At 46.0% G+C, this 11,124-nt stretch overlaps 1 protein-coding gene and 1 long non-coding RNA gene across 4 annotated transcripts; both read left to right on the top strand.

Annotated features, from left to right (window-relative positions):
* The first annotated feature begins 815 nt into the window (after positions 1-815).
* On the top strand, positions 816-2,714 carry sub1b (SUB1 regulator of transcription b). Of its 3 annotated transcripts, none has more exons than XM_011479499.3 (5): positions 816-949; positions 1,739-1,808; positions 2,113-2,232; positions 2,298-2,406; positions 2,475-2,714. In XM_011479499.3, the coding sequence occupies exons 2-5, from the start codon at positions 1,740-1,742 to the stop codon at positions 2,552-2,554; spliced, it is 378 nt and encodes a 125-aa protein (XP_011477801.1). In that variant the 5' UTR covers positions 816-949; position 1,739; the 3' UTR covers positions 2,555-2,714. The 3 variants fall into 3 exon arrangements, with proteins under 3 accessions (XP_011477801.1, XP_078808197.1, NP_001098187.1); XM_078952071.1 differs by lacking the exon at positions 816-949 and adding an exon at positions 1,001-1,058; NM_001104717.1 differs by lacking the exon at positions 816-949 and having other exon boundaries at positions 1,740-1,808; positions 2,475-2,554.
* Positions 2,715-4,886: 2,172 nt separating this feature from the next.
* On the top strand, positions 4,887-11,124 carry LOC144994493 (uncharacterized). The gene is made up of 3 exons (XR_013658049.1): positions 4,887-4,963; positions 5,087-5,121; positions 11,008-11,124. It is a non-coding gene; the product is annotated as an uncharacterized LOC144994493 (long non-coding RNA).

Here is an 11,124-nt window from a genome sequence, read left to right on the forward strand (position 1 = left end):
CAGTCTGTTGCAGGACACGTGTTGCGTGCAGGGAGGTCCCAGCTGGGGTTTGAAGCAGGGCTTTTTTTTGCTGTGAGTCAAAAGTGCTAACCACTACACCACCATGCAGCCTCAACAGTAAAACAGCAAAGTAAGAATCTTACCACTAGAGTCAGAAACAAATATCCTGAAATGCAAATTGGTGGATTAAAACATGTTAAAGTATATATTTAACCCTTGTGCTATCTTGTGGGGTCCAGATGACCCCACTCCCAATGTTAACGTACCTTGGAGGCAGACAGATGTGTTGGACAGATTTTACTGTTACGGCAGAGGATTATGAATCTTCTGACACAGGAGGTGTATATTTGTATAAACCCCTGATTTAGGCTTAACTTTATTTATTTTTATGATGTTTATATTTGTAAATGTTTTTGTTGTTGGACCGGACGGAAAAGAAGACGAAGAAAGAGGGATATTTGTGGGGAAAGGGGGAGTTAACCCTTGTGCTATCCTGTGGGGTCCAGATGACTTGAATAAATGTTGCATTGATTTAAAAATGCAGTTAATAATAAAATCCTTAAATTGGTATTTTAAAAAGCCAAAATTAGTTTTTTCCAAGACAGACCAAGGTCATTTTTTGTCATAAAGCGGATCCTCTGGACAGGACTTCTAGAGGGGTCTTCCACTAACCCGGTAACGTCCCAGAGTCAGTAAAGTTTCCTTCTATAAAGATAATACAACATAAAAGGTAACCAGCACTTGTTGTTTATGGTTTCTGTTTGTATTTTCCTTCAAAACGTATTTTTATGAGCACGTGTTTTCCCTTGGGTGGAGCTCAGTCAGCAGCACTCAGCATGCAGCTGCGCGCCTTCCACCACACGGGGGCGCTGCTGAGAGGCCGAGGTGGACAATAGAAGAAGAGGTTTCCGTTTCCGGTCAGACGGTCAACGCAGCAAGCAAACTTCAAGTAAGAAAAAGAAAGAAACGCCGTTAAATCGCGTCTTTCTGGTGTTCACGTGGAGCACAGAGGCGCGCCGCCGCGTGCTCCACATTTCCCGCAGGTCGCTAACGGAAAGGTGCCGCGCATGACGTCATATGTTTAGCGAAAAATCCGTCGGAGCTGCTAACGTTAGCCTCGTACGCTAACGCGTTGAACTGAAGATGCTTGATTTCACGGGCTCCATTGTGCGTTTTCTTGCGTGACCGAGGCCGGAAGCCGCGGCTGCACGCTGGGTTTTGGTCGGGATGCGCAACAGCATCGTGCACGTGTACGAAACATGCACGGCTCAGCGTCATTGAATTCTCTCTGTCGGTGACACACGCGGCTCTAAATGAGCACACGCGCACGGACGCTCGTGTCACGTGCCTGGACAATTGGATGCATGATAGATGGACGAGCGAAAGGACGAAGTGAATGTATGGAAAGAGGGAAAAATGGATTAACGACTGGAAATATGGATGGATGAAAGAACAGATGGATGAAAGAACGGATGGATGAATAGGTGGATGGATGGATGAAAGAACATGTGAACGGATGGAGAAGTGAACATATGGATGGATGGACAGATTGATGGATGGACAGATTGATGGCTGCAGTGATACACAAGTCCAATGATGATGGGATGTATGGATCGGTAGGGTTTGGAAGACGAGCAAAAAAGAGAGGGTTAAAGAGGAGTATGGTCACGTGATCTAGCCCCGCCCCTCCACCTGTCACTCACTTGTCTGTTGACCCCTTGTCTTCTGTTTTCTGAAGAATGCCTAAATCCAAGGAAGTTCTCTCCTCCACCTCCGGAAGCGACTCCGACAGCGAGGTGGAGACCAAGGTGGGTGAGAGACGAATGCTCCGTGTGTCCGTGCACATCAGCGCGTGCACGTGTGAATGTGCTGAGCTCTTAGTTGCATCAAAGTTCTTCATGAGACGAGACCAGGTCCATCATGGAGGTTGTCCTCTGGCAGACGCACACTGGAAGGGTTGAATGAAGGGTGGTGGTTCTGATGATGCTGGTCTGCAGACCTGAGCAGCTCAGATGGTTTTTTTCTTAAAGAAGTTCTTCTTATAATTATGAAAAACCCAGGGATTCCTGTTTGTTGACTCGTGTCTCCTCCTGAACATGTTTGTGTTTGCAGGCAAAGAAGAAGAAGCTCAGCGCTCCCGAAAAGCCCGCCAAAAAACCCAAGACTGGAGAGAGCTCCAAGCCCGGGGGCTCGTCCAGGTCTGGCGGGGGTCCAGAAGACAACATGTTTCAGGTGAGCCTCCGGCCTGCAGCGGATCTTATGGTGTTCCTGGAGCTGACGTCCAGTTTGTCCCGCAGATCGGAAAGATGCGGTACGTGAGCGTCAGGGACTTCAAAGGGAAGGTTCTGATCGACATCAGAGAGTACTGGATGAACCAGGACGGCGAGATGAAGCCGGGGAAGAAAGGTGAGCCGGCGTCTTTAAGCTCCGCCTTGGTTCCGCTGACCCGTCACGCGCCGCTTCTCCGTCCTCAGGCATCTCTCTGAACCCGGAGCAGTGGAACCAGCTGAAGGACCAGATGTCAGAAATCGACGAGGCCATCAAGAGAACATGAGCATTCCTGTCCGTCTTGTTTTTGTAGCCTCTTTTTTCCTGTTTTCTAAAGTTTCTCTCGTTTGTAGTTTCCAGTTGTGCTCTCTGGTTCTGTGTGTGTGTGAGGGGGGGGGCGCCTATACAGTTTTTGTATGTGAGAATAAAGACGACGGGAGCGTGGACGTCTGTGTGCAGTTTGTTCTCCGAGGGCCTGATCCAGATCGGTACCGGTCCGTGGGACAGTTGCTGCCGGGTCGCTGACATTTTTCCCCCCCTGTTTTTCCCCCCTGTTATATGTAGAATCAGATTCAGAAGGAAGTTTTAATTTGAAAAATTCCCTCCACCACATCCTTGTCGCATGTCAAGTCGCTCCGTCGGGAATCGAACCTTCGGCCGCTACGTTCTTAGAGCGACGGTGCCGACTGCTCCAAGCTAGCAAAGTTAATAAAAACAAGCATATTTGGCTGAAAAGAGGAAACGGAATCCTTTGACTTCAAAATAAAAGAAATCTAACAAACTCTTGACTCTAAATATGGATTTATTGTGACGGTTGTTCCCACAGACCATAATAATGCAGATGACTCTGCAAGCGGCTGTCTAATGTTACGAGGATGCTGCTAATAAAGTTTTTCAAACGGTGGAGTCATGTCTTATTGTGTGCTTTGCGACTGTTGCACCCGAAGTCAGACGAGAATGAAGTTGGCGTCTGATGACCGAAAACCAACAGTTTGTGAAAACCTTAAAAAAAGAACTTACAGAAAACGTTATAGGATATAAAAAAAACTGAGTTGAACTTATGTTAGTGACCAAATATTTATTTTACACCCTAATTTACTAATAAATTCTATGTCACTTGTGCTATCTAGTGGGGTCCAGATGACCCCACTAGATAGCACAAGTATTATGAACATTCATGGTCAATGATATAAATGGACTCTGGGACTATCCTCAAAAGTTAACGGAAACTGGAAGCTAAAATAAAAAGAAAAAGACGGCCACTTCCGCCTCGTACAGACCGGTCTTTCTCGCCTTCAACCGGAAAAAAGTTGGAGGTCAAGAACTTAGGCTCTGACTTAGGAGGGAATGGAAACATTGACCTGGTCCTTGCAGATCTCTGAATCAGAACATCAGTCTGTCTCCTGAACCGTGATTTGGTTGAGGGTGGGGGCTGTTCACGCTGCATGGCTGAGGACGCCATTGCAGGGATGTGAGCACTGGACCTGACGTGTGAAGGAACAACCAGGAAGAGGAAAGCAGCTGGTGGAGATCCCTGAACGTCTTCTTGCTTCTAAGATAGATATCTTAGATGACCCCCCCCCTTATATTGACATGTTCTCCCTAACATGACAAAGGTGGATAAAGGTGGAAAGATTTCATGTAATCCATGGACACCAGTGAAGATCACAAATTATTGAAGTAAAAAGGTTCAGAGCACTGTCTAGTGGGTCTAGATGACCCAACTCCCAATGTTAACGTGCCTAGGATAGACCAAGGGTTACGTCAGTGTACAGAAGGTTTGCTCACCGTCCAGCTGCTGCTCTTTCATCGCAGCTTTTGAAGGACCTGCTTTAGTTCTACTGGTCAGAACCTCCTGGAAGCTCTGCTCAGGTTGGGTTTTCCCCACATTTTAACCCGGTTTAACGGAGCGCTCCATCTATGAACACATCGGAAATCTTTGAAACCTTAAATAAACCATATAAATAATACATTTAAAAAGCCCTTCCCTTTATAATACACAGTGTTGTTGGCAAAACTAGGAATAAGTTCCATTAATGAACATAAATTTGTGTTGGGACTTCCCTCCATCCCTGGGGGAGAGGTCTCCTACCTGTCTGAGAACCCCTCCATGCATTAAGAAGCAGCAGGTTTACATCGATATTAGTATAAGTATGAATTCTGGGATGCTTTGGATGGGGGGGGTCCTTTCTAGTATGAACTGCCCCCCCCCCCCATTTACTTGACAAACAGCTTCATCTGTTCAACGCTAACAGCAGATGTTCTGCGTGGGACGTTCACGGCCCCATCCCCATTTAGATCCGTCAGTCATGGAGGAGCTGAGGGAGGTTCCTGTGTTCTGCAGAGGAATGTTCCTGTTTTTATCAGCAGCGTCTTTATCTGCAGGTCTTTGACACCCCCCCCCCCCATTTCTCTACAGGAGCTGTTTGATTAAAAAAAAGTACAGACCTTTCTCCTTAACCTCTGCGCATCTTTTCAGAGACGGCGTTTAAAATAGCCCACCGAAACGCTTCAAGAGATCTCTCACATAAGTGAGGATTACAGCGGTCTCCACAGCAACCGTTGCCACGGAAACAGAGTCTCAGGCGTACTAGCTTAGCAGCTTCCCTCATGTGTTACTTTGACAACAGGAATGTCAAGTATCTGAAGAGAAGCAGACGGACTGCATTTGATTGCCACCTCCTTTCTCCTGGAGGTGTGTGTGTGTGTGTGTGTGTGTGTGTGTGTGTGTGTGTGTGTGTGTGTGTGTAGAGGGCTGCTGTGAATCAGAGCACCTTCTAATGAACATCTTTTCACATCCTCTTGCTCATATCTGCAGGATAAAGGTCAGAAGAGCTTTGCCACAACCCAGAGGTACAGTGGAGGAAATCAATATTTCATTTTTTGCTGATTTTGCAGGTTTTTTCCAATTAAACAGAAATAGACAGTCTGTCATCCTGAGGTTCATTTGAACAGTGAGAAATAGAAAATCACAAAGAAAATCAAGAAATGACTGTAACCCTTGTGTTATCCTAGGCACTTTAACATAGGGAGTTGGGTCATCTAGACCCACTAGACAGTGCTCTGAACCTTTTTTCTTCAATGATTTGTGATCTTCACTGGTGTCCATGGATTACATGAACTTTCCACCTTTATCCACCTTGAACACGTCAATGTAAGGGTGGAGTCATCTAAGATAACACAAGGGTTAAAGAATTGATATACATTCATTTGCACTTCATTAAGGGGAAATAAGTATTTGATCCCCAAGTAACCATTGACAGTTCTGCTTCACACAGACCAGTTAGACTCTCCTAACCAACCTGTCACCTGTTTGAACTGATCACCTGGAGAAACGACACCTGTCCACAGAATCAGTCCATCAGACTCCAGACTCTCCAACAGGGAGAAGTTTGGAGAACGGCACCAGACTGGAATCAACTACAAAACAATCAGCCAGAAGCAGGGGGGTTACCATGGCAACAGTTGGTGCAACATGGCCATCAATCCACCTGCAGGTCTGGGGCTCCAAACCAGATCTGACCTGGTGGGATTTCTGTGATCAACAGAACATTGAGAAATCCGACTAAAACAACACGGCAGGAGTTAGCTGATGATCTCAAAGCGGCTGGAAGCACAGTCACCAAGAAAACCATTGGTGATACTTTACACAGCAACGGTTTAACATCCTGCAGAGCTCACCTGATGTTTGTCAGTGAACACCATCATGATTTAGAGAGTGAATGGTTGAAGGTGCAGATGAGACCAAAACTGAGACCAAAACTCAACTTGTGTTTGAGGAAGAGAAATGCTGCCCAAACCCCAAGAACACCATCCACACTGTCAAGCATGGAGGTGGAAACATTATGGTTTGGGGGCGTTTTCCTGCACAGGCCTACGTCACCGTGTTGATGGGAGGATGGACAGAGCCATGTTCCATCAAATCATGAGTGAGAACCTCCTTTCCTCCACCTGGAGGCTTAAAACAGGTGGTGGATGGTTCTTCCAACAGGATAATGACCCAAAACATTCAACCGACACAACCAATGAACGGCTGAAGAAGAAGCAGATCAAGGTCATGGAGCGGTCCAGCCAGTCTCTGGACCTCAACCCTACAGAAGACCTATGGAGAGAGCTGAAGCTCAGAGTTGCTAAGCAACAGCCACCAAATGATTTAAAGTTATTTGTAAAGAAGAGTGGACCAGAATTCTTCCTGATATGAGCAGAAATCTGCTCATCAACTACAAGAAACCTCTGACCTCTGTGCTTGATAATACAGGTTTTGACACAGAGTACTAAGTTTTTTCTAGCAAGAGGGATGTGGATCTCCTTCAGGATCCGTTTTCCACTCAGCACTGCATGTGACCTTTCACCGCTGGAGAGCTTCAGGCTCTCATGAGTTACCTGTGACACCCCCCTGTAGATCCTCTTCCACCCACCAGAGCCTGCAGCTCTCTTCCAGGAGCTGCTCCTCTCAGAAGAACAAGCTTCTGCAGAAACTCGCTGTGTCCTGAAATCCTGATCCTTGAGGAGGTCCAATGGGGGGGTTATCTGTGGGGCTGCGAGAGGCAGACAGGAAACGGTCATTTCCTTCATGAAGAAGGCAGAGGATGGTTTCAGGATTCATTTGGATGATTGACCGAAGTTTAAACAGTCACAAAAAGACGATAAATTTGAGCTGCTGTGGGAAAGATCATTTCCCACAATGTTCACTCTTTGACCTGCAGCTTCCACCTCCTGAAAGGTCAGTGATCTTCATCAGTTTAGGAGCACGACTGACGGCTGCTGAGGAGCCGAGCCCCTCACCTCCAGCAGGCCTCTGGTAGGGATTGACAGGTTTTGGTGGTGGTGGTGGGGTTCTGGAGACAAAGACACCAAACTCTGTTAGGATTAAGGTCCCTGCAGGAGGGGTTAGGGTCGGAAGGGGGAAAATTAACTCCACATTCCAGGACAGCAACTAAACTGTGCGAGCGTATAACATTATTTACCCACAAACATGAAGAAGAGGACGCATCCGACTCCTGAGGCTTCAGGCAGCGTGTTCATGTCCAGAGAAGGGAAGACAATTGAACGATTTTTCTTTGTGAAAGAACTTAGAAGCTCAAGTTCTGTCAGAACTTTCATCAAAAATGGCAAAGTTCCTCCAACAAAAGGGGACAAAAACAACATTAGATAGAGAACCCGATGGAAAACGTTGCTGGATCAAAGATCGTGGATCGTAGATTGGTTATCAAAGACGGTCAATTGTGGATTGAAGAACACAAACTACTTGGGGGAGCTTAGATCTTAAACGTTGGATTATTGATCTCACCATCGTTGATCACTGATCAGAGTTCATGAACTGGACTTGAAGACCCGCTCTAATAAAAAAAAATACAGTCCTGCTCACCATTTTTGTTGCACCGCTAACGTTAGCTGGAGGTTGTGAGGGCTCTAAGCTAGCAAGAGGGCGTGTAAACAGATGGGTGACGGGGAGAGGAGGTGGGGTTGCTCTGCATCACCTGTTCCGCCCACAGATGAATCTCTGATGGACTCCTGCCGCTCTGCAGAAACTATGTCGTAGAAAAAGTTTGACTAAAAACAGCGTCATCATGTTTAAAAAGAACACAAGGAACGCTTTGAAAATAGATCAAAAGAGGATCAGGGCGGGACTTTAATTTGGTCCGGGGCACCTACTGCACTGACAATAAATCTGCCCCCCCCCCATCCATGTGAAGCTGCAGTCTGCACAGACGTTCAGTTTCTCCTGTTATCTCTGACTCTTGTGCTGCATCTGCAGGCGACTGAAGCCCCCACGGCGTCACGAGCTCGCCGCCCTCGCTCTGTGATGGCAGAGGGAGGGCTGAGCAGTCACTTTCTCCCGTGGTGCTAAAAAGGCAGCCCCTCTTATCTGCCCCTGGGGATCTCTTGAGCCATCAGTGTAATGGTGTAGATGATGAGAGTAGTTTCCTCTAACATGAACAGGAAGGCAGTCAGCAGATCCGCTTGAGCCTGTGCCTTCCTGAGATCCAGCAGATTAAGTCTGTCGGTGCGGTTATCTTCCTCCATGCTTCCATATCTGAGGAAAATATTCTGGGATAAAACTGACACAACTTAATCTCATCCTAATCACCCACTTCCTGCTGGACTGACTGCATGTCTGGACGAGCCACGTGCATGCAAAGGTTCCTCTCTTCCCTCCTGGTTCCTGAGGGCTCCTCGACCGGATCACTGCGCTGGAATCCCATCAGGCACAAACTGATCACAGAAATGAGTGACCTTACTTCTGTAGAGATCTTTGAGCGCCCAAACATCTGAAACTTTCTGACATTTTCCCTCCATTTTGACTGTAAAAGCCTGTGCATCTAAACACAGAAGCTGTTTCCGCCACAACTCTTTTTTTAAAATAAAATCCTGAATTTGTGCAGATCTCCACAAGGATTGGTACACGAATGATGTAGAATTCATGTTTTTAAGTTAAACCGAATACATTTTTACGTTTGTTAGAGTCTTCATCCAATCGGGCAGCAGTGCAAACCTGTTTGGACTTAAAATCGACAAAAATGCGGCTGATTCTTGTAACAAAAAGTCACTCCGAGAATTACAGTTTACACAGCATGCTCCCCATCCAGCTACTCATGAATCTGTAAAGTAATCCAAAACAAGTATGAGGGTCCTTTCACAGTAGACAGTCGCTTTGTTTGGTTCTCACTCGGTGATCACCTCCTGACAGGTGTGTTCGTAACATTTGAGTGTGTGCGTGGACAGGCCCCGCCCCTTACACCAGACAGTAGTGATCCTATACCAGCAGCTTGTTTCTTATTGCTTTATGATTCTATTATCATCCTCCTATTTCCTTCACCCTTGTGCTCTCTTGTGGGGTCCAGATGACCCCACTCCCAACGTTAACGTGCCTCCGAGGCACGTTAACGTTGGGAGTGGGGTCATCTGGACCCCACAAGAGAGCACAAGGGTTAATTCCTCTTTCCCCCCAAACATCCCTCTTCCTTCCTCTTCTTTTCTGTCCGGTCCAAAAACAAAAACAGTTACAAATATAATCAATTTAAAAATAAATGAAGCTTAGCCTAAATCACAAAAGGGGTTTATACAAACATACCCCTCCTGTGTCAGAAGATTCTCAATCCTCTGTTGTAACAGTAAAATCTGTCTGCTCAGACAAGTTTTAAAAAACTAAATTGCCAATCCTTCACAGCCCTCTGGATTTCAGTTAATTGACCTCAGTGTATTGAAGTGTCTGGGTTTTAGTTCAGTCCTATCAGGTCATCTGCTTTGTCACCTTAAAGTTTAGTTATGTTTGAGTTTATCTAGTAAATGTTTCCGTTTCTGCCACCAAGCCCGGTAAGTTAAAGCTGCATTTGCTGTCACATACGTGAAATTTGTTCTCTGAATTTGGCCCCCTTGGGGGAGCGGTGAGCATTTGCTACTATTGTCATTGCTGGTTTCTGCGTCAGACTGGCATTTCTACACTTTTAAACCATAATCTATCCATCCATCCAGTTTCTGAACCCAGGTTAGTCCCATCCAGGGTCACAGGGGGCATTCCTAGCAGCTGAAGGCCGTTGGTGGGGTCACATCACAGGGAAACACAAGGACAAGCAACCGCACATTCACTCTCACAACTAAGAGACAATTTACAGACCAATTAACTTATGATAAATGTTTGTGAACTCTGGTAGGAAACTGGAGTTTCCAGAAAAAATGTTTAAAACCCCACTCCAATGAAACATGTATGTATTTAACATGTTCTTGTAGCATTTTTCTGATGGTGGAGGACATACAGTATAGAAACAAATTAAAGATTAAACCTGGGTTTCCTGCCTACTCAGTTTCAAACTGAGTAGCTAGGAATATAAAAAAGATCGTACATTTTTTTTAGTTTGTCTGATTCTTTTTCAGGACACTTTGAAAAGAATGACTGTTTATTGTCAACACAGAGCATAGAGTTTCTTTTTTTTAATATTTTCAGTAGGTGGTGTTCCGTGGGAGTTTTATAAAGAAAAAGTGGACCTTGGCTCAAAAAGATTGAAACCTCAGGGTTAGATATCTCAGGGAGAAATTGGAATGGCAGTGTGATGATGGAGGTCAGAGAAGAGCAGCATCTGTGTGCACAGATGAGGGCCGCTGCTTTCTTTACTCTCCTGATGAGCTTTCCTTCGTCTGGCCTTGTGTAAAGTTCATGACTTTGTGGCTGCTCAGGAGGAGAGCGGGATGTAACTATTTGAACAAACTGTAGTTCTTGTGGTGACCTGTCTGTGCGGAGGGGCTGTGGTGGATTTGTTGACCTTTCCCAGACTCTTTCTGCTCTGGATGCGTCCGCTGACGACACAGAGGCCGGCTGGAGTCGCACAGAGCTGCCTGTTGTGCTGCTGAGAATCAAGGATGTGTTTCGGTAACACTTCAGGTACTTCCACATGCTCCACAATAACAGCTCGCCAAAAAAGTAACCACAAAGTTGTTTCAGGGACTAGAGGGGAAGCGCTTCCAGACACACATGGACAAACAATGAATGAAATTTAGGATTGAATCTAATCCTGAGATGGGTTTGTTCATGCCTGTGCTGCCCTGGGTGAGGGTGGGGGGCTTTGGCAGACTGATGCATCTTGGGCCAATGCTCTGCCCTTTTGGTTTCCTCATTGAAGCGCATCACAAACACACATTTCAGTAGTGCTGATTAACTGCTAAACAACACCTGGCTCTTCAGACAATCACCAAATGAATCTTGACATCCATTTGAATGATCTGCTTCCTCCATGACTGTAGAGAGAAGATGAGTTCATGTTTCATCAGGATGTTTCAGTGCAGTCTCCAACAACCAGACCAACAACTTTTTGCAAATCAGAAAAAATGTGCATGGAGGACTATATCTATATCCGCTGG

The sequence above is a fragment of the Oryzias latipes genome, chromosome 9 (assembly GCF_053564925.1).
Source record: "Oryzias latipes strain Hd-rR chromosome 9, Olatipes_Hd-rR_3.1".
Taxonomy (NCBI): Eukaryota; Metazoa; Chordata; class Actinopteri; order Beloniformes; family Adrianichthyidae; genus Oryzias; species Oryzias latipes.